General features: G+C 41.7%; 1 protein-coding gene across 13 annotated transcripts in view; it reads right to left on the bottom strand.

The window, feature by feature from the left end:
• PPFIA4 (PTPRF interacting protein alpha 4) overlaps positions 1-26512 on the bottom strand; it is a 105762-nt gene that overhangs the window by 54114 nt on the left and 25136 nt on the right. For 11 of the 13 annotated variants that reach the window (XM_083746454.1, XM_083746460.1, XM_083746461.1 and 8 more), the window contains one exon: positions 15723-16598. In XM_083746454.1, coding sequence (XP_083602580.1) covers positions 15723-15959 — 237 coding nt within the window. In that variant the 5' untranslated portion in view covers positions 15960-16598. Of the gene's footprint in view, positions 1-7426; positions 7789-15722; positions 16599-26512 lie in introns of those variants that run through there. The other 2 variants (XM_083746458.1, XM_083746456.1) reach the window with 2 other exon arrangements.

Genomic DNA, 26512 nt, shown 5'->3' with positions numbered 1-26512 from the left:
TATGCAGTCATCCTGAATTATCACTGCTTTGTAGTTCGGCATACAAATTAAGATACTGTTGTAGGAGGAGAAAAATTCCTGTGTGCATGTTGATTTTTCACTGAGACACTAGAGGCCTAGCTTGAATACATGCATATTAGATATGGCAGTCTGTAAGAGGATTCAGACAAGTTAATGGGAAAGGATCCAATAAGCTTCATGTTAATTTTAATATTCCTGACTTTCAAGAGTAGAAATTAGTCTAAGATTTCATCATCTGCAAATGCAGAAAACCCAATTCACAACATTCCAGCATATTTTTAAAGTGACCAAGAAACAGAATCCAGAAAGAAACTATATAAACGAAGGTGCTGGGCTAGATACAGGAGCAGGCTTGCTTCTCAATGTTGGGTCAGTAGAAGCAGCAGTGGTGTGTGGTCAATGGACTAGGGGGACTAGGCTAAATGTTCTTGGTATATTAGACTATTAAAGCCTAGTGCCTCCTTCCCAAAGTCCAGGAAGCTTCTGCCCGGCTTGGGGGGTGGGTTGTGATGCTTGGATGAGGTGCAGGGCCCTCCAGCCACCTTCTCAAAGCCTGCCCAGCTTTGGGAATGAGGCAGCAGGGCTCCAGCATCCTGTCAGAGGCCTGGCGCTTCCTTTCCAAAGCCCAGGAAGCTTCTGCCCAGATTAAGGAGGGAGGTGTGATGCCCACACATGGGGCATCAGGACATTGACCCCCTGAATCAGCCTCACATACTGGTGCCTCTGGCCCTAACTGTCCCCTATGAAAAGAATTCACCGCACGACACTGAGAAGCAGGGTACATTTTCAGCCCCTTCTCCAATGGTATTCATGTGCATTTCTTATACAAGTGAATTGCTGCCCACAAGGCACACATGTAGAAAGTATGCAGTATACAATTCCTTTGCAGGCACACACCAATCATCATGACAGGCGTTATGCTAGTTATTAATAATAGTGCTTTTAGAGAAAAATTATAGTAGCAAGCTCCATTAACAGAAACAGGAAGATATAATAGTCTGCTAGAACTGGACTATATGCACTGCAATCAGTTTCCAAAATTCATGAGCCATCCCATGAATGGCCTGTCACTAAAACTTAATACATAATTTTATCATCTTTCTTGGAAAGACCCAAGCAGTTTTCATTACATTTCCAGTGGTTTCCCATCAAGGCATTGATAAATAAAACACTGGGTTTTGATGGATTTTGATCATTTTCTAATAACTCTGGAGGAATTACTAGCTAACATGGCTGGAAGTTCTGTGAAAGCAGCCTTTCCCAACCTGGTGCCCTCCAGGTGTTGTTGGACTCCAACTCTAGTCAGAGCAGCCAATGGTCAGGAATGATATGAATTGTTATCTAGAACAAGCATATCCAACTCCCAAGAGACTGTGATCTACTCCCGGTATAAAAAAACTGACAGTGATCTACCCATTGTCATTGCCCAGAGTTGCAATCGACCTGTTGTACATGCCTGATCTAGAACATTGGGAAGAAGGCTCCTGTAGTGGATCTTTAAAATCTAGAGTATCTCATGCTGAAGACATGGTTACTCACACACGTCATCTCACTAGCTGGTAGTGATGAGTCAGTTGGGAAGGCAACATGAACACAAACGGAGAAAAACCCATGACAAATCTGACCAACCACAAACCTATGTGAAGGCACCTTGCAATGGTGATGGCAATGAACTATACATTCTTTACCACTAACACTTCTGTTCAATGCCATTTAGTAAACTTCACCTTGTAATACTTCAAATACCTGCATCCTAATCCATATAGAGCATTAAAGCAGTGTTTCCCAACCTTGTGCCTCCAGATGTTTTTGGCCTACAACTCCCATCATCCCTAGCTAGCAAGACCAGTGGTCAGGGATGATGGGAGTTGTAGGCCAAAAACATCTGGAGGCACAAGGTTGGGAAACACTGCATTAAAGGACTAGCAGGCTTTTGTTCCGATCCTGTAAGGCTCATCTCATGTTCTTGTAACTGTTTTCCCAATACCATCTTGAGGAATCCATGGCACAGGAAAAGCTTGAATCCAAGTCTTGACAAATCTAGGAGTAGCAGGTATTTTGAGACATTTTAGAATCCTTTTTGAAATGATAAGTCTCTTTTCTTGATTGCATATAACGGCAACTGCAGAAACATCCCAAGAATAGTTGTTGATACAGCTAGATCTCTGATGTTATGGATCTAAATTAAAAATGCCCTGTGTTTTGCCAGCTAGCAAATGACTGTGAAATGTCATGGGGGGAAGGGAGAGATTTTAGCTCCATCCTCCATCATTCTCCCCATCCCTTCAACTCAGCTCTATCCTGCCCTCAACACAACCTAAAACTCTTACCAGGACTCTCTTCTTTATGCCCATCCAATACGCCCTGGTTCTCATTCTTTTTATCCCCTGCCCTTTTGTTGCATCTCTCTGGCACTCCCACCACCACCCTTGGCTTTCTCCCCTGAACACTGCCCCAACTATTCCCTTGAATCCCTTCTCTTCTCCAGCAACATGTTGGTGCTCTAATCTTCCCTCCCTACTCAAATGCAGTGCTTTACATTTCTTCCCTGGTGACACCACACATACTGTATATAAACCATACTCCTTCCTGCATAACCATATCCTGGTTTCTGTTTCTTTACCCTAAGTAAAGAAGTAAAGTGTGATGGAATGTTGCATGATTGCTTTTAAGATTTAGTCTAACAGATAGACAAATATGTCCCCTAACTGATCAATAGCCCATCTTGTATCATCTTAATTTCTGGGAATGTGAAGTCTCCTTGTGAACTGGGAGGGAGAAGAGGGAAAGAAAGAAAAATGTTTTCACACCTTTTTTCTTAAGTCCAAATTTGGTAAGGATGTATACACAAAGGGATTAAGGCAAGTGACAAATTTTACTTCAAACTCTTTCTCTGGGCCTTGCATGGCAACAGAGAGCCTGTGCAACTTGTATGTTTAAACCGTCAAAGAATTGTTCATGACAAATTTCCTGTAGCCAAAACGAAAATTGCCCTAATCATCAACCCTGTGATCAGACACTAGTGCATGTAGAGCATCTGACTTGTACTTTACTTTTTGGCTAATAACTTTGTTTTTTTAAGCTAAATAAGCATTTCCTTAAATTCAGTTAAATTTATCTTTAGGTTCAAGAGACTGCACCGCCACCTATAGGAATGTTGCTTGCTACTGATTGCCTTCATGCCTGAAAATGAGCTATGTGCTAGAAATGGTAAAAGTGTTGGACTAGGACCTTAATATGATATGTCACATGGTGTACTCAAAATATAAAATGTAAGTTACAAAATTTAAAAAGTTAAAAGGCAATTAAAAAATTAATATAATTTTTGTTACCGGTAAATGTATTATTTAATATTTATAAGAGCTACAACAAAATGCATATCAAACAAAATTAGAGAGGGGGATTCTTACACATTAAATGGGGCTGAAAACATTATACTTTACACCAAACGCTTTTCAAGAGCACTGGTTGGTTGTTTCATTTTTTGTCAAAGTGTTGCAGTCCTTGGTTCAATGCTTGTTGGAACTTGTGCTCACCCTAACTTAAGTACATCCTGACTAGATGGGTAAACAAATGATGATGCTGGCCCTGGCGGGTGTAAGGAGGTCACAGTTGCTTCTTCACTTTCATAGTCCACCAACAGCATATAAGTTAAGCAACATGTTTTATTGTATCCACAGGTCACATACCCAGTTATCTCAGTCATATCCAGAGATTTTGTACCTCCTTCACTGTCAAACTTCTCACTCTCATTGTTAAAGGAGTACACATTGGTCACAATTTCTGTTGGACTGGATGTAGCAATGAAATCCTTGTGTTCCCCTGACTACTTTCACTCTTTCAAAGCATCTTTCAGGAACATTTCTTCTTTTCTGTACTCATTTGTTGAAAATAAGAACTGGATAGAAGGGATGTTATCTCAGAACCAGTTAAACAGTTCCAGCCGTGTCATAATTTTGTTTGATATGTATTTTGTTGTGCTTCATGAAATAAAGTACTAACAATAATTCTTTCAAAGTGTTAATTCTATCATACAATAGCAAGCTATCACTCAGCTTTGGAACACATTTTTAAAAGAAAAGCCTGACTATATATAACTTTATAATGAAATGCCTGAAGCAACTAATATTATGGTTGTGGCCTTGTTTATTCTGTTATATTTTTCTTTGAGAAGACCCATTTATCCTAAATAGAACCCAATAAGGCAGACATGTATATACAAAAAAATTTTTTTGTAAGGTAATCCCATTGAGATCCCAAGATGAAATTCTGCAGGTAGCTCTTAGAAATATTAAATGATCAATACTGTACAATTTTTTGGAATTTTAAAATCATATTATTTTTTTAATCACTTTAAAATTTTGTAACTTAAATTTAAAATTTAGAGTAAGTTCATCATGTGACATATATTAAGGCCCATGAAGTTCTGAAGAGATTGGTGTTTTAGGTCTTGACATATCTCAATCTTGGGCTGAGCGTTTAAGGTTTTTGTGTAAGTCTGGGAAGGCCAAAATTGTCAAATTTTTGAAATTTCAAACCCTCATAACTCAAAAATGGGATGAGATAAAAAATTAAAATTTTAGATTTAAACTTAGATTTGATCATTCAACAAGTGTACAAAATATTAAGAAAATTAGATGACATGAGATTTAAAAGTTGGATCACTTGATATGGAATGATCCCATTGAGGAAGAATATATTTACAATATCCTCAGGCAGGATGTTCTAATCGCCTAACATAGAAGCAAGAAAACAAAAAGGCTGCAGCTTTCAGAGATTAACTGGTTTATTATGGCATGAGCTTTCATTCAATTAGATGAAGATTTGGGAGATTTATTCTAATGTTAAGCTAAATACTACCTTTCAGTCCTATGCTGGAACCATGTTAGAAGATGGTTGTCTTGTGGACAAGTTTAACAAGTCCTTCATCCTCAAGTTACTGAAATCCCTTATAAGCTTATACTTTTTCCAACAGACATTTTAGATTAGACCTTACAAGACCTTTTCTCTCAACCCTTGGATGGTAAATTGCATAGCCATAAGCTTTCCAGATTAGGCAGGGACACCTATAAATGGATTAGAAAGTGAAACACGGATGCCTAATCTTGGCTCAATTAAGAACTCTTAAAAACTTAAGACTACTGAGAAACATCAGAAGACACCAAATGCGATTGTTCAAGTATTCGAAAGCAATGAATTATTGGACGCATTTTATATCAGAGATTTAAAACTTATACTTGCTTCTCGTTTGCTTCCCGGTGTAGCTGAAGGTATCAAGTTTAATTTTAAAGCCTTAGGTGGATATGGCACAGGCTACCTTAAGGGATATCTGTCACACCTCAACTGTTTGAGCAAAAGCAAAAGAACTTGTGATTTTAAATGTTAAGAGCATATCAATTATGTAAAATGATTTTCTTAATATCGGAAGAGCCAAACACAGCAATGACTGAGCATGCGGAACATTTTTTTCAGATACAAGGACAATTCTTCTTTTCCCTACTGATTTGCCTCAGAGTTCAAGGAATGAATTGAGTCTACTTAGGATGTAAGTCACATTTTTTGGCATCTAACTGGAATAACTGTTTGTGCCAGGCATAGTGGATCAAAAGAGATACAGACACAATCAGTGTTATTAACTGCATCACAGATAATAATTAGTCCAATGTGCACATAAGAGAATTTTAAAGAAGAAAAAAGAATGTCCAAATGAATCAGTATTGGACTTAAGGAACCCATCTCCTGATGGATCAGACCAAAGGCCTATCTAGTCCAGCATTGTGCTTCCCACATTATGCAGCCAGATACTCAGGGGAAGACCACAAGCAGGACATAAGGGCAATAGTTCTTTTCTATGGTTAGTCCCCAGCAACTGGTATTCAGACGTCTGCTGGCTCTGTGCAGGCTGCTTGTAGCCGCTATGACTAGTAGCTTTATTGTAAATGAATTGGTCTAATTCCCTTTTAAAAGATTGGTTTTTCCTACAATCCCACTGTCAGGGGAAAGCCACTAGGTCGGGCTAGAAAATGACGAGATGTAAGGTAGACCATTATGCAAACAGTCACCTTTCTGAGAGATATCAGGGGAGAATAAAAATGAGACTGTCAGGTGCAATCTATGATGCTAATCACAGCCCAATTCCAAAACTAGTCAAGCATATAGAGCAGGTAAAGAAACTTTATTATTCCTCTTGGGCATATCCAATAGATGCCCAGGATGGTCACAGGAAAATAAATACAAATACGTTGCAGCAGCAACACTGGTCGTGCTCCTGAAGGAAAATGTATTGTCTGTTCACAGGCTGCCTGAGAGGTATGTATACATAAAGACAGAAATGAAAGGAAGGAGTAGGCAGGTTTGAGGGTGGAAAACAAAATTTCACACATTTTTTGATAGGTGTGAATTTTTATGTATCAGTCCCACATGCATGCCATGTGTTTTGTCCAGTTCCATGGTGCTACCAATCAAAATTCTAGGAGTCTGGTGACTACAGACTCCCTGGAATTTTTTCAGCCCTCATAGAGGGCTTGGGGAAGTGCCTTTGGGGCTATGGCAATTAGTTCCCAAAAAGGTAAATCACCTATCTTCCACCAGGAAGGAAAAACTTCAGCCCTTTGAAAGTATGACTCTAGTTCACATGGACCCTTCAAAATAAAGCAAAGGTCTAGCCATTTTATCATGATGTACAGTGGGCAGCTCACAAAGTAGTTTCAAACAGCAGGGGGAAAGCAACAGGCTATATGTTCATACTTAGGCATTTCCCACTTCTAAATTCCAAACCTGCAGGTCTGTTTGTTCAGGCATGTTACTATATGTTACAGATCACTATAAATCAGAAGCTCCCAAAGGTCAACTGCTCTTTTGTTTGTACTCAATGAACTTTTCATTGAGGGTTCAGCGTGGTAGAAAATCTCTGCTCCGTGCAACTCTCTAGGAAATATTCTTTGTCTTATCTGTCAGGGGAAGCACCTGATAGCGCTAACTGTGCCCAACACTCTTTCCCAGTGGTTCTTTTCTGGGGGGACACGGGGGGACGCATACCCCTAAACATTTTGTGAATCTAAGTTTGACCTTATTGAGGAGCAGTATTTCAATATGAATAGGAAAGTGAGAGTACCCCTAAACATTTTTAAGGGAAAAAACACTGCTCTTTTCCCCTCTCCCCCTCAAGACATTTGGAGTAGCCTATGGCACTGATACTCCATTTCTTAACAGAAACAAATACGAACAGAAGTTCATGCCTATAGGCAACACAACTCCTGAAAGAAGTAGAACTAGAAGAAAAGCAGCTGCTTGTGGAGGTTCAGACAGGCCTCAACACTTGCTTTAAGAGCCTGGAGTATTTCCATCTACCAAGAAAAGGTGAAAAGCTATAGTGGGCAGACACTGCAAGGGGTATCCTGCTTACCTGATACATGTACATGCTGAAATTAATGCCATTGGACAGATGGATGGTTATGGATTTGTTCCCTGTATTCATGCTGGGGAATCATAGCCAGCTTGATCTGTAAATCCATGGCTCTGCCAGGCCGAGGGGAGAATAGCAACTAAATCCAGAGATGAAGGGTAGAAGCAGCCTAAGTTCCATGTCCTGCTGCAGACCCTGGTGCCTGAGGTTCAAACCAGCAGGAAGTTGCTTCTTGCAGAATCTGTCTGTCTGGGAGGAGGAGGAGAACTGGGTACTGGAATAGTGTCAGCGAAGCCCTTGTCAAGAGGAGGCATTTGGAGCTCACGGAAATTCCCCATCTGCTGCCTGTGCTAATCACATCCCTTTTCAAGATCCAGGGGAGGCAGCAGTGTGACTTGGTAACGGAGGCAAAAATGCTACAAGCAGAAGCTGGGAGCTGGGAGAGCCAGCAGCCTCCCCCAGAGGATCTCACAGATGCACAAAGTCCCTTTGCAATGACCTAGTTTGCTCTGCATTGCTTGCATGTTCCCTATACAGAACGTCGGAGGGAGAGGAATTGAAGCAAGAGCAGAGAGTAAATCCGCATAGCCCCTTAATCCAAGCGGCTGCAGAGCCCGAGAGGCGTAACCCTCCCTTGGCTGACCTGGCATGCTCTCTGCCCAGCTGCTCAACATGGATGAGTGCAGACACCAGAGCTGTGGCTCTCAATCCAAGACGTGGGCATTGAGCATGTGAGGCCACAAAGGGGCGTGTGCCTGAAAATCAGCTACGGCAGAGCCCATTTAGGGCCAGGGTACCTTTTGACCAGCTTGGAATTTATTGGATCTGGCTGACCCAACTGGGAATTTGCCAAGGGCAGAAGGTCATTCAGCTCAGTGAGGAAGCAGAAAGACCAAAATGTGTCAAGGCCAGAAGGTGCTCATACTGGGCTTGTAAGCAGCCTGTCTGGCTGAGTGCTTAGCTCTCCCTCCCTTGCCAAGCTCTTGCAGACTGCTGTCGCTGCTCAGCTGAATGTGAAGTACCCTGGGGTTGGTAGTACTATAATGCAAGAAATATTTGAGTTTCTTTCCCCCTTCTAAAAATACAGGTCCTCCCCCTTCTCACTACAAGCCAGAAAGTGAGCTGTCATACCCTTAGCTAGGCTCTGCAGCATGCTGCAGGGCCTAGCATCTCAGTTTGGGGTTCATGGTTGACCTGCTAAATAATCACCTCAGAACATGGCTGCCAAGGTTAATCCCAACCCTGGGCTCTCTTCTGTTCTGAAAGATATGCACATGAGACCCAGAGCCTTGGACACACAATATTAATAACAGCCACTCGCACTGTTTTCAAATAATCTTGTCTGCATTTTACTGAAGGTAAACTCAACCATCCCCACTCCACACACATACACATTCAATCATCTGCATGAAACAAGGAGACAGTGACAACTACATTTAGGATTGGCTTATTATCCTCCTGCCTGGGAGCTGCCAAGTGCTACAGTGTCATGCCTACCAATTTTCTTCAGTAAGAATGCTAAGACCACAAGTAGCCAAACACAATGCTCTCCAGATGTTGATAGACTACAACACTCATCAACCCTCACCACTGGCCATGCTGACTGGGACTGATGGGAATTATAGTTGAACAACTTCAGGAGGGTATCACATTGTCTGCACTTGTTTTAGACAATAAAAGTCCATGTCACTTAATGTTTAACTTTGTGCAAAATCTTTGTAATGCTTTAAAACTGCAGCTGTTCCTAGTGGCAAGGAACCTTCACTGCACTCTTTTTGGTGCCTGCTAAAAATATTTTGTTTAGGCAAACCTATCCAATATGTAAAATGTTGACATGCACTTTAACCTGGCTCTTAAGCATATATCGTAATTGAATTTAATTTTTTTTTAATGTTTTAAATAGTTGTTTTTAACTATTTTCTTTACTGATAATTCTTACTGTAAACCACTTGGAGGTTTTATTGCAATCTAGCTGTGAAATAAACAAACATAAATAAACCTAGGTGTATGGATTACTTTTGATTCAATCCAATGTCAAACTTTGGCTTGGATTTTATGCATCCTTTGAGTAAAATTATAATGTGTGTGGGAAGGGTAGAATACTTACTCACATCTCATTGAGAGACAGATAGTGGTGTGCCCAGAAATCAGGAGCAGCTTAGTACACCTTTGTATGACTCAAATACTTGCAAAAAAAATTCCACTTTCTGATTTTGTATGAATGACTTCTAGATTCAGCTCCAGGAGGAGTAACGTGGGAAGTAGACCAAATATATCCCCTTTGAAATTTTCTAAGCACTGAAGTTTAAATAATAAATATATGGGAAACACCCATTATGGTGCCCGGATTTCAACTACCAGCTAATGGGGTAGGCAATGAAAAGGCCATGGCCCCAGAGACCTGCTCTGTGCAAGATTTGCCTCTCTGAGGTGAATTTCACAACCTCCACCTGTTTGACAGTATACAGTCCTCCTCCACTGCCGACAGTGGCAAAGGTGGAGGAGGAGGAGGAGGAAGGAGCAGCCCAAAAGGGCTGCTTTCAGGCTGCTTGTTCCTCCTCCACTGACAGCCACCAACAGCTGCCAACAGGGACCCTCAATCGAGTATAAACTGAGTGGGACTTTGTCAGCATAAAAAATGTGTTCCACCCACAGCATCTTTGCTTGGGTAAGGTATGCCTTTTCCTAGGCTGTTACAGTAAACATCGAAAATTACTGTGCTAGATGATGTAATAGCACAATACCACAATACTCCATTATTGGTGTATTTCTGCAGCCTAGAAGTCTGCAAGATTTATGATAAAACAAGGTATTAAGGACAGGGCTTTCTGTCTTCTCTTACCTTTTAAGTACCGTGTGAAGCTGGATTGAGCAAACTATTTTCTCTGGGCTCATCCCTCCATGGTCCGGATCGTGGGTGCACATGAGCGCCCGCGCCCGCAATTTCCAGCATCTGCGCAGACATATTTTCCAGCGTCTGAGTCAACGCGATTTGTGGCACTGCACTGTGCCGGTTTAGTGCAATGCGCGGGGACTTGTTGAGCAGGTGGCTTGGTTCGGGGGCAGCTCGTGAACTGGTAAAACAACCCCCGTGGGCCGCTTGTGGCCCATGGGCCTTAGGTTGCCAACCCCTGGTTTAGATAATCTGCCTCCTTTAGGTGTACCTGCAGCTGGCTTGCCACCAGCATCTCAATCACCTTGCTCAGGAAAGGAATACTAGAGAGGGGACAGTAATTTTCTAAGACCTCTTGATCCAGGGAGGCCATCTTTAAGACAGAGGCATTAACCATACCCTGGAACTGTATTACACATATTTTTCCCTATGACAAATATTGTCATATGTATGTATGTTGTTCCTTTGCAAGAGAACTTGAATGCCTTCTGTCAAGTTTCCAAGTATAAACACTGTATCTTTTCCCTATATAAACTGTCTTCCAAGTGTAAATCTGTATTTAATGCCCTTGATATAATATGAATCAACTGTAAATGGTGTGAGCAAGGAATAAATGTTTGGGTTTGAAAAGAATGCACAAAAGAAGCAACAAATGATGTTGATAAGATACAATGCTCATACTTGGAATTGTGACTGGAGGCATCCAAGTTCTCTTATAAACGAAGAACACACATAGTATGTTATTATGCGTGTACCTAACTTATTAAAACGCGTAACAGAATGGAACAGTTTGGGAGAAAAGAAACAGGCAAAGGCATGATTAAGCAGTTCCTGCAGCATTGTAAATGAACACCTCCGATTCCACCTGAATCGGGGTGGGGGGTGGAAGCTAGCATAAATAAAACATTACCCTGGGCACCAGCTATGGGTCTTCCCTAGATTTCAGCACCACCTGCTGGTACTACCACGCCACAACACTGTACCAAACCTGTTCAGCTTCCCCTCAGTTATCAGGGATGGATTTTCATGAGAATAAACACTCTATAGCATCACAGTATTAATGTTAGAGTACCTGTAGAAAAAAATGCTAATTATGAATTTGCACAGAATACAATTATTGTGTCGAAAAAGTTTATTAAAACTTTCATGAGTTTAGGTACTTGTGCTAAGGGCACACACAAAGTCCATGCTGGGAAGTTTGTAGCACTGCTTTTGACAATCTGTTTATAAACATACTGCAAAAAGATGGTAAGTTCTTCATATCCTACAGTGCTATGTGCTAGCTTAGAACTTCACATTTGGCTCTCCCTCACGTAAAAGGTAGTAATACAGGTAACTCGCATCTTGCACAAGGGTTATGCTCCTGGTCATTTAGTGTATAAGCAAAATTGTGTAAAACCAGAGCAACCTCTTGAAACCTCAAAAAAAATTGCTTCACTTACCAATGAGGAACAAATGCAGCTCTTAGTCTCCCTCCTCCTCTTCTTTGCTAATTGATGCTTTGGGGGATTATGTGCGGACGAGAAAAAGTGCTTGGCTGTGGTTTGGAACCACAGGTGGGTTGCGTGGGCTCATCTAATGTTGTTACTGGTGGTTTCTTCATCAGGGACATTGTGATTGGCAACTGCCACTGTTGTTTCTTGGGTTTGTCAAGCATTTCCTTTTATGGTCTCATAGTGTCTGTAATGCCATAGATGATCTTGAGGCTGCATTCCATAGATGCATGAAACTCTGGAATCAGATCATTTGTGTGCTTTGTTACTTGAAAGAGTTTATAAAATTCAGGTGGGTAGCCGTGTTGGTCTGACACACACAGTAGAAATATATATTAAAAATAATAAGAAAATTGTCTAGTAGCACTTAGAGACCAACTAAGATTGTTCTTGGTATGAGCTTTCGTGTGCATGCATACTTCTTCAGATATGAGTTTATTAAAGTTATGCAGGTTCCAGCTTGCTGTCTCACACTCACCATCCTCACATTCTGAACTTGATCTGACCAGTTCCTCAAGCTCTTCAACAGTCAATACCTGTTGGCCTCCAATTAGCTTTTCCCCTAAATATGGTCAACAAAGCTATCACCACCCACTTGCCTGGCACAATGTCCTCAAGCTCAGTGGCAATGCTTGGAAATCCTGCAAAATCATGCAAATACATGTTCTGTCAGCATGCCTTCACTGTTTCAGCCCTGGTTGCATTCACTGTCTGTTTGATGTAGGTGATGCAATGGGCAATATTGAAGGACTTCCAACATCCATCACATTGATCATCCAAGAGAAGGTGAGCTTCATGTAAGCAACCTTGAAGCAGTGAATCACACCATGATCCAGAGGCTCAATGAGGGAAGTCGTATTGGGAACTATGTGCAAAGCAGAGTGCCTTGGGCTACCCAGAAGCAGTATCCACAAGCATCACTTTAAACTCCAGGTGAGACTCTCTCAGTTCCTTCCAGTCCAGAAATGATGGAAAAGTCATCCAGGCCTTTTTGTTGGATTGCCAAACCACAGGAAGGAGACCTGTACAGCAAGCATGGCTTTATTAGGTGTCCAGCCACTTTGCCAGAGAGCAGCACAGTCACTGGATCTTTTGCAAGCCAAGGACTTGTTTTTCAGCTTTGGCAATCTGAGTCACCTCAGGCATTTTCTTCCAGAACAGCCCCATCTTGTCTGCACTGAAGACTTGCATTGAAGATATACCTTGTCATACATCAGCATCTTTAGTTTCACGTGGTATGTTTTTGCAGCCTCTTGTCTGCACCTGCAGTTTCCCCAGTCATTTGGACATTCATGAGGTTGAAGTGGACCTTAAAGCTGTTATGCCAAACTGGGCTGGCTTTCCACAACTGTGGTGGAAGGTTTGAAGCGGTCATAGAGGCTGAGAGCCTTTTGGAGTAAGATGCTGCCCTCCACAGGAACACATTTACAGTTCATGTCTTCCAGCCACAAGTTCAGTGCCTTTTCTGTCTCCACCAAGGCCTTGTCCCACACCTGGCTGATCACCTTTGCAGTTAGTGATGTGCTTGCTGCCACAAATCTCCTTCTCATGCACCTTGATGGCACAGGGGCTGGACTTGTTCTGTCCATATTTGCATGCCGCAGCACACACAGGCATGCCATCCTTCAAACAGTCCAGCACAACCATTTTCTCTTCCAGCATGGGAGCCACCCTCTGCTTCTTTAGTTTCTCAGTAAAGGTAAAGGGACCCCTGACCATTAGGTCCAGTCATGGCCGACTCTGGGGTTGTGGCGCTCATCTCGCTTTATTGGCCGAGGGAGCTGGCGTACAGCTTCCGGGTAATGTGGCCAGCATGACTAAGCCGCTTCTGGCAAACCAGAGCAGCACACGGAAACGCCATTTACCTTCCTACCGGAGCGGTACCTATTTATCTACTTGCACTTTGACGTGCTTTCAAAATGCTAGGTTGGCAGGAGCAGGGACCGAGCAACGGGAGCTCAGTAGCTGATGACAATGATACCTTGTGTTTGGGGGCTGTTCTGCAGTCTGCAACTCTCTCCAAGTACCTCCTCCACACTCCAACCTCCCCCAATGTCTTTCCAAACTCCTCCACAAGTCTCTCTGGCCTCCACCAATCTCTCTTCAACCACCTCCCAAACTCTGTGCTATCTCCTCCACTCTCTCTCCACACTCCAATTACTCTCTCAACCACTCTCCCAAAGACTGACGGATTGCTGCCTCCTCCCACCCCCATGCACAAAATTTATTTAATTATTTAATGGTGTTCAGCATAAAGCTGTACTCAAGTACAGTATAATAAGCATAAGATGCAAGTTACCTGTACTTCATTTAATTAGTTACAGAGTAACCTTCACTACATGTACATACATATCATGCCCCATCCAACACACTGCTGCATCAAATTCCATGAAAGCTGAGTCAGGAGGGAATCACAGAATTGTAGAGTTGGATCATTTAGTCGAACCCCCTGCAATGCAGGACTATGCAGCTGTCCCAAACAGGGATTGAACATGCAACCTTGGCATTATCAGCATAACGCTCTAAACAACTGAGCTATACAAGCTGACTTAGGAAGAAATGAGAACCAGAATTAAAAGGACTATGAAGATCAGAGGAAATCTGTTATTGGCACACTACTAGTTAAGGTGTTAGAATTAATTAGAACTCTGGAAATGAAACTGCAAACAATTATGACTGAACAGTTCTTTTCCTTGGAATTTAGCCTGGGGCACTGAGGCAGTCTCTAGTTTTAAATAAATAGCTACAAAAAAGACCAACATTCAGTTGCTAAATGTAGTATTTTACATGTGGCAGCTGGCCAATTCCCCAAGAACCAGATTTTATGTTCCTTACACAAGCTTTCAGAACAGCCTCCCTGGACATGTGGAGAGATTAAGCTCCATCGTAATCAGACATGGGTGCAGTTATGGCTATTTGTGACCTAGGCCTATAATTCCTGAGCCCCACAAATCCTGCTTGGAACTGCCTGCAATCATGATAGATAGACATATGAAGTTATGACTGTATATATAAAGTTACTACAGCATGTATAACAATGTCTAGTTTTTCTCCAGCAAACGATCAGCTGGAAAAGTAGCTGTATTGAGCACTTCCAAATTGTAAACCTACTCATTCACAGGGAACTGCAACCCCCTCCAGAAGAGGCAACCCACCTGCTCCTAGGCTGACTGGCTCATCCATTATCAGCTCCCATCATATCTTAATTACACTTAAGCTTTTTCTATCTCATCTAGCCCACCACCAACTTCAAGCATCAGCTCAGTGAATCCAGACCCACCTGGATCCGAGGACAAGGATAAAAAGAGTTAGGCATCACTGATATGTCACCTCTGGTTCCCTTATGTTCTTACCCACAAGTTTCATATGGATGTTAAATCTCTTAGAAGGCAAGATTGGACTCTTATTACATCCAACAAGATGAATTTCAGAGGAGCTAACTGGTGGTCTTCTAACACTATCTCCTAGTCAGAGCAAAACCACTGCAGAGTTGTGCCAGTCAGTCCAGAAAGACACTGTTGTCAATGCTACTGAAATATTGGGAGCAAGAAAGTATTAACACAGATAAAGTGATTGCTGCAATTAGAGCTGGAAGGGGCCTCAAAGATCACCTAGTCCAACACCTTGCTAAAGCAGAAAATGCCGTATTATATAGTACCTGCTATAAGCAGCTTTGCAGTTAATTTAGAAGGAAATTAGAAAAGGTTTCAAAACTCCATCCCTGGCAAGTGCCTACAGTGATGAGAAACCAATGCACTATGCATTACATTCATGTCCAACTTTAGCCATATCCTCTCAAATTAGACTAAGAAAGCCATGCCCGCTGTCCTGGCATGCGAGTATCTTTGCCCATGACTTTTCCTGCTGTTGCCATCTTTTAGTTTCCACAAAATCCGTGTATTTATCTTACCTGAGGTAAAGCAGAGTTCAGTTGCCTCTGCAGCTGGTCTCTCTCATGCACGGTCTCCTGTAGCCGGCCCTGAGTCACAGACAGAGTCTCACGTGTTTCCCGAAGAGTCTCTAGCAGCTTGTCTCTCTCATCAAGCATATTCACCATCAGCTGTTCAAAGTTGGCATCAGAATCAGAGCCCGGCTGTGACCCCAAGGGGTCACTCTCGCTGATGGTAGGCATTACCTCACACATCATGGCAATACTTGGCAAATGCCCCGCGTTACAGTAAGATCAAAGACTGGCAGGGAATTCCTCCTCAGGATGCCTCTTAAGGCTCTATAAACAGTAAGCTAAGGTCACATGGTTACTGTAGCCAACTGCAGGTTGTGGCAACTGTCAAATGCAGGCTGCATGGTAAGGTCCGTAAACCCTCCATTTCTCTTTGCAAACAGCTGAAGTTTACATTACATCTATCAACGTCTGAAAAGGTCATCAGAGCATTTTTAACATCAAATACATAAAGTAATTAAGACCAGCAAGACCCCAGGACTGAAGGGTAATCCTGTGAGGGTTGTTCCAGATAACTCTGGAATATATTCCTGAGACCCCTCCAGTGATGGTCACCAGCCATGGCAGAGCTCTTTGTCATTCAGAAAATAGGATGTCCCCTTTCAACACACATATACACACACATTTGCTGCCTTGAAAGATTCAGAAGTATTAGGAAGTCCATGAAATATTTCATTTTCCTTGATATCGTTAGCAGGAAGTCAGCTTGGACAGGTCAGCCAATGGCTTGTGAAGTCTTGAGTGGCATCAGAGCAGACTGATCACTCTCCAAGCAAGGTTACGCCTTTGCCAAATACCTGTCGTACTTCGCTCTTGATCTAGAATCTGTGGAAAAAGAACATTTTATGCATTAGAAAAGTGTCCATCTACTGCTTTGCAGTTTTTTTCCTCTCAAGAACTTAGATTAGTATATTGCCTTTTTTATTTCCATGAGATAATCCAAAAGAGGGTGTTTTTACAGCAAGCTCTGCACCACAGGTTTCAATTAACTTGTTTACCATCTGTTTCTTGTTACCACCCTTAATTTAGACATGATATTTCTATGTATAGATTCTAGATGCCATGAACCACTTCCCCTCATTTCAATTGTTTTTATCTTGTTTGAGGTTTCATTTCCTCAGCCCATTTTTATAAGGTTGTGTCTTGGAGTTAAGTATCACGTTCACTAGCATCATTCCACCACATTTCCACAGAAGAATATTGTATACATTATTTCTATTTGCTATCTTAGTTATTGGCCTTTCTGCATGACCAGATAACAGGTACAATAAAAAAGCAGTAATGTTTATTATTTATTGAGCACTTATAGTAAGTAGGTATGATACAAGCTGAATAAAAATACAAGGACCTGCCACAAAGCTTAATTCAAATAAACAGAAAAGAAAAAAAGTGGAGGGGTAAAAATAATAAAGTCAAGATACACTATATCAATTAAAATGTTCTTGTAAGAATCAATGAGATGCAGATGATCATGCTTTGATATATAATATACCGCAGGTACAAGGACTAGCTAATGAATGGACATGAAACTGATTTAAACAAAAGAAAATGTAAAGCTTTTTTTAAAAGGAGAAAGAACCAGAAATATGCAAAAACAGGGAGGACAAAGATAATAACAATAATAGTAACAACAACAACAACAACAATTTTTACCCTGCCATTCTGGGGAAATGAAGGAATAAAGGTATAATAATTTGCTTAAAGCATTTCTATGCCATATTTATGGCTTAATAGAAACTCTATCAGCCAGCTCTACAAAGGAAGGAACTGAGAAAGCATTATTTCACATTCCTGCTGGATGAGCCATAACTATTAGCAATAGGGACCCTCCAGATTATAAGAGAGTGGGCAGATTCATGTTAGGAGACTTTTAGATATCTTCTTCCTAACCTGTATGGGGCTTTAAAGAGAATAACCAGCACAGAAACACATCAGTAACCAGTGCAGATAACACAACTCAACCATATGCCCCAATCACAGACTCAGGTATGTGGTGCTTCTGCTGTGTGTAGGTGCTCATGTACCCACATATGTAGACACACACATGCCTGTGGACTAAGCAGACTTTTGTCCTTTCCAATTCTATGATTTAGTAATTCCTGCGCTAGCAACGTCAGGCACTGTTACACGAGTGCAATGAATTGTTTTAGCATCAAACTAAAATCAGTAACAAGCTAAGAAATCAATTATCTTTTAAGGAATTATTATCCACACAAAAAGGAAGGAGTTGCAAGGAGAATCTAGCCATAAATTTGATGAAAAATACACTCAAGGGGAAAATTTATCACACTGTTAGAGTCATTCAAGCTGAAACAGTTCTGCTTCTGTTACAAGAAGATAAATGTCAAGCATTTCTGGGAAGAGGTTTTTCAGCACCACTTTGCCAGGAAAGAGGGTACTAGATGCCACCAGTAGAAGACAATATGCATTCTCAGAAAGAAAAAAACAGTCTGCAATTTATTAGTATGTAAATATAGATTCAAATGCCAAGCTTTACTGAAGAGGATGCTACTGAATGCTAGAGCTGCATGAAGACCCTGATCAGCTCAAGTTCTTGTGGTCTTCATATTTGACATAGCAGAATGTTGGAGATAGCACCATCACTAACACAGCATTTTTGTGTCATTTCTTCCAGGGACTGAAGTCAGTATGCTTCAATGACATACTTTTCTGCTGATGGAGAGAAAGTATTGACGAGGAAAGGAAGCAATATTTATTTACAAAGAGATTTGTATCTCACTATTATAATGCAAAATCTTTACTCAGGATGATTTACTATCCTTAAAACAATAATCTAACAAACACACACAATACACATAAGAGGAATACACATAAAGGAAACCAGGGACAGGCTCGGCAAATAAACTAGTGCCTGGCAAAACAAAAGTCTTCTGGAATAAAAGTTTCCACTGCCTGGCAAACAATGGCAAGAGGGGACCTGAATCTGTTCCACTACCACCAGAGTAGGTTTGGGAGGTTTTTGTGGGGGGTGAGAGTGGGGGTGGGGAGATTGAGGGGAAATTCCACCATGTGAGCAGAAGTTATTCTACAAACACTGTTATTGTGAAGGATACAACCCTTAATTTCACAGAGTATGCTTTCCTGATCATTAGTTATAACAGGAACATTTTCATGAACCATGCTGCCTCCCTCTTAAACCTTGACCATGTTTCATTCTTGAATGAGTGAGCCATGCCTTAACTACTAAAGCTAGGGTAGCCAACATGGCCGCAATGGCAACTTTGATAACTTTCCCCGTTCACAGAAAGCCACACATAAATAGCCTACAAAATAGCAATAACACCCCCCCCCCCAAATAATATGCAGTCATCACCAGTCCACTAATGAATACCCAGATGAACAGGTGAGCTTTATCCGGGCACCAAAATGCCAGTAAAACTGCTGCCAGGCATACCTCTTGGGAGAGGGTGTTCCCAAGTCAGGATACTACCCCCAATATTCTTGGGACCTCCATGTATATGCCATTCCACCAAGAAGGATGCTGTAAATACAGTATTATTTGTTGCCTTTCAATCAAATAATATCAAGGCACCTTAACAATTCAAATGTTTGAAATTTGACATAATGAAGATGGGCTGTTTCACTTATTAAGACAGTGCACATTGTTTGTGACAAAAAAAGAATGGGGTTATAAGTATTGGTCAAGAATATTTTCAGTTTTAACTCTTCCTTGGATATAATGGTTCAGATTCAAGCCATTTCGCCAATGACATGAAATGCATTTCAGCTATGAGCTGTACAATTTATAACCAGAAAGAGGCTGAAATACAGAAACTGATTTCATTTTGCTATCTTTGCATCACACATTCAGAATAAATAATTATGACAGCAGCAGACCAAGAATGCAAACCTCAAGACTTCTCATCTTGTCCTGGAATAGAAACTAGAGCTAGCTTGCACTCTTGAATGTTTAGGACCGAGCAGACCTCTAACCTCTAACTCCAGGATACCTGGTTAGGAAGTAAAGCAGGCAATTTTCTTCTCTTTTTCCCCTTTTTGTTTACTTGTTTTCACCAGACCTCCTAACATTCTGCATCTCTACTGCCCTCACCCATAGACTAAAATTATAGATCCACATCATTTTAGATCCACACTTTTGATCCCTTTAGACTTTCCACACTCCCCACAGCAGAAATGAGAAATGCCTAGAAAAATAATAATGGTGAATTCCAACACATACCATTTACTTTTTTAAAGCCATTTACACAATTGTCTGGTTTTCAGTAAGATCTTTATTATACCATTGATTTTAGTGGGTTTGTGAAATAAATAAATAAATAAATAAATAAATAAATAAATAAATAAATAAATAAAAGAAAGAAAGAAATACTTTATTTATACCCTGCCCATCTGGCTGGTTACAGGTAGGTAGCCGTGTTGGTCTGCCATAGTCAAAACAAAATAAAATAAATAAGATAAAATAAAATAATTCCTTCCAGTTGCAACTTAGAGACCAACTAAGTTAGTTATTGGTATCAGTTTTCGTGTGCATGCACACTTCTTCAGATACTCTAGGTGGCTTCCAATACATATAAAAACATAAAATGTCAAACATTAAAAACTTCCCTGTACAGGGCTGCCTTCAGATGTCTTCTAAAAGTCAGATAGTTCTTTATCTCCTTGACATCCAATTAGAGGGTGTTCCAGAGGGAGGGAGAAACTGTGTAAAGTGCTAGCACCTTCAGAACCTTCAATGTGAATATTCTCTCCACCCTAACCTGCAAAACAGGAGAGACTCTAGAAATAATTTCTTCTGTATAAGATAATGAAATGACAGTTAGTGGAAGAAGATCCTTCTCTGGCCAATAATCCTGCACCATAATTTTCTATATGGGAGAAAGGCCAGCTGAGTTTTTTAAATGTGTAAATCAACAAGTAATCAGCTAGCATATTATGTCCCATCTCTCTGATATAGAGGAGTCACAAGGAAACAGGTTACTGGATCCAATTTTTACCTAAACCCCATGGTAAAGTGTGTGCTCACATGTGAAGATAATTCTACACTGGAGGGTTCTTCTCAGTTGAGCTGTCACTTTTCCTGAAAGTATGAGTAACAGCTCAGGATGACATAAGCAGCAATGGAAAGAGCTGAGGGGCTCAGTTGTACTGTGCCAAAGGAGGAAGCAAAGAAGAGCTCAAACTATTTTACATTCAGATTCAGGTAGGTAGCTGTGTTGGTCTGACACAGTCAAATTAAAAAATTGTCCAGTAGCACCTTAGGTAAAGGTACCCCTGACCGTTAGGTCCAGTCGTGAACAACTCTGGGGCTGCATGCTCATCCCAGCCAGATGGGCGGGGTACAAATAATAAAATATTATTATTATCTCACTCTATAGGCCGAGGGAACCGGCATTTGTCCGCAGACAGCTTCCAGGTCAGGTGGCAAGCATGATTACACCGTTTCTGGTGAACCAGAGCAGTGCACGGAAATGCCGTTTACCTTCCCTATTTATCTACTTGCACTTGACGTGCTTTCGAACATGCACATGAAAGCTTATACCCAGAACAAACATATTTTATATCCAGCACACTTTGAATACTTCAGCAAAGCTCACATTCATATGCTCAATTAAAACATAATTCAGTGACACACACAGAGAACATAAGAAAAAGGAAACTATATCTTTCAGTTGCTTTTTCAGAAAGCCATATGCTTCAAGCAATCTTGTAGAAATACAATTTCCTAAAGAAAACAAAGAGAATAATCATAACAGTTGTTCCATAGCCAAGTAATTCCAAAAATACAGCACTGTATATACCACTGGTGTTATAAATGTTTATTTATATATGCACTTAAAACAACTGACTAGAGTAAAATGTGATACACGTGTTGTTTTTTAAGATCAGCTTTCTGCAAATGATAAAAAGGGACTAAAAAAAGACCAATCCTAGCCCCTGCCAGATGGCTGATGGACATGGCAGTGTGGTGCAGCCACCACCACATCCACAGTTCTGCTGCTCATGCCAGCCAGGGTGGAAGGCAGGGAAACTTATGCCAGCTGTGTTTTGGGCTGGGTGAAATGAGCCCTCTGCCCCATCCTCCACCACAAGTGCAAAAGATTGGGGATTTGAATTGCAGCTCAAGTAAAAAATCTCTCCAGTGATAAAAACAACCACCACTTACTTCCCAAGCTATAGAAATAGGAATAGGAGAAACAGTTTCACCAGACAGCACAGCATATACTGTTGTCTAATTTAAGGTAGAGTCATTAAGATACAGCATTCTCTGGCAATATTTCAACAACAGGTAAACAAAGCACTTCCCAGTCCCAACTCTGACTTCACTCATTGGCTAAAAACACTGACAGGCAGGAGCTGCCAGTCTGGCTCATTTAACAAAAACAGCACGTTATACTTCATTATTTCTTTCTAGAAACTTAAATTTAGAAAAAAGAAAGCTCAGAGCCTGGTGCCCCGTTCTGGGGCACCAATTAAGGCCAATGAAGGAATTGGGTTGGCAACCCCTGTCCTAATTGACAAGCCTCCACAAATTTTAGAATCATAAAGTTGTAGAGTTGGAAGGTACCCCAGGGTCATCTAGTCCAACCCCCTGCAATGCACTTTAATCAGGAAGTAGTACAAATAAAGAGTGGAAGCAATGAAATAAACTGAAATAGCAGAATTCAACAATGGCAATTCATGGTTCATAGGTTTATGTTTCAAATGTTAACAGTCTCAGTTAACAATGTACAGTCTACAAATACCTGTAACTTTGGGTGGCCATCAGCTATAGGGAGGTCTAATTATACACATACCTAAAAATCCACCACTGGCAATATGGCTCTTATAGGGTTACAATAAATATTTACATTGTGTGTGTCTCTGGTCTAAACAATGCTTCAGCAGTCAAGCTAAACATTTTGTCTCTTTTGACTTGCAAGCCTGAGAAAGTATTCCGTATTGGGGTGAACCAATGAAATGTGGAAGTACTCACTTGGTAATGAGTGAGGGTTAAATATAAAAAATCATTTACAAGCAAGCTTCCAAGCTGAAGACTACACAGTTTCAAAGAATTATTGATTAAATAATGTCAGAACTACCAAGGACCACTGATAAATGATAGGATGCTGCAGAGTCCAAGCTGCTGCTTTTCTGGCTACTCCAGCCAAAGGAAAGATCAATGTTCTAATCAAAACTCAACATTCTACCATAGGAATCCACAAGCAGCAGCTCAGAAACTACAAAGCAAATGCACAGCTTTAAATGGGGGCAAGCCTTCCTTATTTCAGAAATGAGAAGTGGTGCCAGCACTTATTTACCATTCACCTTTCAGACATCAAAGCAGAAGGAGCTCCCAGTGTCATGCAAGTGCCAATATATCAGTGAGTAATTATCAGTATCACTGTGGAAATGGAGCAGCTCTGCAGCTAAAGCAGTCACTGCTTTCTCAACACACAATTCTTCCTCTGCATTACTGAGATCATGACAACAAGTGCTAATTTATTCAGAGTCACCAGCACTGAGCAGCACTGCCGAAGTCTATGCTATAACGCACTAAAGCTTTGATGAGACAAATAATTATGCCTTGCTCTTCATCAGTTGCAAGCTTTAACATTTCACGCCCCCTGCCTTAGCACCCAAGTCACAGTGGGGAGTGATTTCGCCTCTAGATCACAGACAAGAAAACTGTTCTTGAGAAGGAGGAGTCCGGCCGCCCATTCTATTTGGAAAATGAAAAAGCCAGCATCAGTAAGAGCATTTGCCACCAGCTGCCTCTTTCTGTATCAATAGAACACATTGGTTTGCAATGACTGCAACAATTTAGCAGCTACTCAGCCTCAAAATATGAACCTATTTTCCATGGAACTCACAAAATGCCAAAGCAAGCCAGAGAAACCAAACAAAGAGCTCAAAATTCAAAAAGCGTCATTATAAAAACATGCAGATAATATCTCACTCAAATTCCTGTTCTAAGGTAGGCTATATGTATTGGGTGGCATTCATCTAATGCACTATCAGTGGTAATTCTGCACAAGAACTTCTGCTTGTGCAATGGGGTTTTACCTTACTCTCCTCCTCCTACACCCCCCTCCGAATTGGCAGGGGGGCAAAGGAGAACCCTGAGACCAGCACATTAGGGAGAGAGGGATCATCTTCCACAATACTCTCACACACAGACAGAACATTTGTCATAACACAGCACTGAATTCCATCTTTTATTTCTAACTTAACCCATCAACCATGCCGTGCCAATTACATGACTTTTTAAACAAGTACTGCCATATTTTAGCGAGACAGACCAGGACACTGATTTTCAGATAGGCTGAAAAGGCCAAACATAGCCTGTTTTATCAACCACCAAGACTGACATGAAATTGCACCAGAAATGGTTCACGTGTAACCTTCAGGTATAGTAAAGGTGTCATAGAAAGTGAAAGACACAGAATCTGTCTCTACAGGCCTGCCCCAGAACTAAAAGAAGTAAAGAAGGGACATGTTCCAGCTGCATTGAAAGACAGGCAAATGTGTCTCTATGCTGTCAATTAACATAAATGTCTATCTAAGTGTGCCAGCAGGCTTCTCAGACTAGAAGGAAAAGCCCTGCCAGCTAGATACTAGCAGTTAGCATGTGACAAAACATGAAGAGGCAAAAATAAGCAGGCACATTGAAATTTTAGAGATGGAGACCTTCAGGAAGGGATTACATGGGCATTCCAGAAGACAATCTGCATGCCTATATACAGGATTTTTTCATTGTAGCAGGCATCCCACTCTATTGTAGATTTTAAAGACAACTCTTTGGCAAAACAGCAGATCCACCCCAACTACATTTTCCTGTGGCTACAAATGGGAACATATGCATATGCAGTGGTGCCCCGCAAGACGAATGCCTCGCAAGACAGAAAACCCGCAAAACGCAAGACGGAAAACCCGCCCGCCAGCATTTTAAAAAACCCCGGGACAGCGGAGGACTTCTCCGCTGTCCCGGGGCAATTTAAAAGCCCCCGGGAAGGCAGGCAGGGGGGACAAAGACTTTTGCCCCCCGCCAGCCTTCAGAAGAGGTCCTGGACCTCTTCTGAAGGCCGGCGGGGGGCGAAAGTCTTTGCTCCCCCCCCGCCTGCCTTCAAAAGCCGTCCGGGATAGCGGAGAAACACGCTGCGTTTCTCCACTCTCCCGGGAAGGCAGGCAGGGGGGAGCAAAGACTTTCGCCCCCCGCCGGCCTTCAGAAGAGGTCCCGGGGTTTTTTAAAATGCTGGCGGGCGGCAGCGAAGGCTTCGCTGCCGCCCGCCAGCATTTTAAGATCGCCCCGGACAGCGGAGAAGTCCTCCGCTGTCCCGGGGTTTTTTAAAATGCTGGGGGTGGGAAGAAAAGCCCTTGTGTCCCCCCCCCCCCAGCCTTCAGAAGAGGTCGGGGACAGACTGTCCCCGGACCTGGTCTGAAGGCGGTTTCCATAGGAACCCATTGATTGATTTTCAATGCATTCCTAGGGGAAACCGTGCTTCGCAAGACGAAAAACTCGCAAGAAGAAAAAACTTGCGGAACGAATTAATTTCGTCTTGCGAGGCACCACTGTAACTGGGGAAGGGTTTGGAAAAGGGGGAATGTGTGAAAGTCCCTATACAACCCCTCATAATCTGCTTTAAAATGTAGGCAAGCAATGCAAGAAGTTGAGATATCCCCAGCTGTCTTAGAGACACCTCCTTCCACTAGATGCTTCAACAGTGCTTGCCAGTCCATACTGCTTCTCTCTCCACTAGTACAATATGACTGTAAACTAAAAATTTGAAAACCTAATATTGCAACCAAAGCAAAGCATAGGAATTAAGGAAATTCATGAAAATCAATCCATTTGCACAATTTGCTCCCATTACAGTTCTATACCACCTCCCATGTCAAGTTCGAAGGTGGTGTGTTCAACAGTATTTAAATACATGCCAGTACTTTAAAATACAGGAAGAAAATGCAGTTGAAAAACTAAGGCAGAATTAAAATTATAATATACAGAAAACAAGCACCAGTGAAGATCTGCAAGCAGAAATGTGTTTTTAAAAGTGCCCAATCATCATTAATGCAGGTGCTCACCTAAACTCAGGGAGAAGGCGGTTCCATAGTACAGGCACTGTCACAGAAAAAGCCTTCTTTCTAGTGGCTACAAACCATGCTTCCATAGGCAGCCACACAACCAGGAGCGCCTCATCAGTGGATTGTTACAATTCTGCAGACCAAAAGGGAGAGAAACACTCCTTCAAGTATCCTGGGTCCCAAGATATTTAAGGCATGGAACACAAGGAAGATTAAGCACATGGGGACACTGAGGGTGGAGCTTGCAAGTGCGCTGTTGTCCTCGTAAACCCTTTCAGCATTTGTGTGTACAGGCAAATTGTCAAGAATTGCTGTATTTCTGACCTCTCTGAGGGGAATTCCATCTGTCTGATCATCCTCACCCCTCTGTCCTGGTGTGAACACTGACCAGGCAAGGCTAAAGTGGCATGGCTAAAATGCTATAGGAGAGCAAAGCTCTAATGCTGCTTATGGGTAGCAGTTCTGTCACAACCACAAACGTAGCTTTACAAAAATGTCCCTCTTCAATTAAAGAGGTCCAATCTTTAAAGGAGGGGAGGATACTCTGGCTAAACTGTGGCTTCTACAATGATGTCCTGTTCTTACCATGGCCACCAGATGCCCAAGTGAGGCCCCCAAAGAAGAGCCTAAGCACACCAGCACTCTACCCACTTGTGATTCCCAGCAACTAGCATTCAGAGGTCATGTTCAGTACA

Source organism: Podarcis gaigeae (genome assembly GCF_964106915.1).
Source record: "Podarcis gaigeae genome assembly, chromosome: 6".
Classification (NCBI taxonomy): Eukaryota; Metazoa; Chordata; class Lepidosauria; order Squamata; family Lacertidae; genus Podarcis; species Podarcis gaigeae.
Note: the sequence above shows the minus strand (reverse complement) of the source record. Positions and strands in the feature narration are given on the sequence as shown.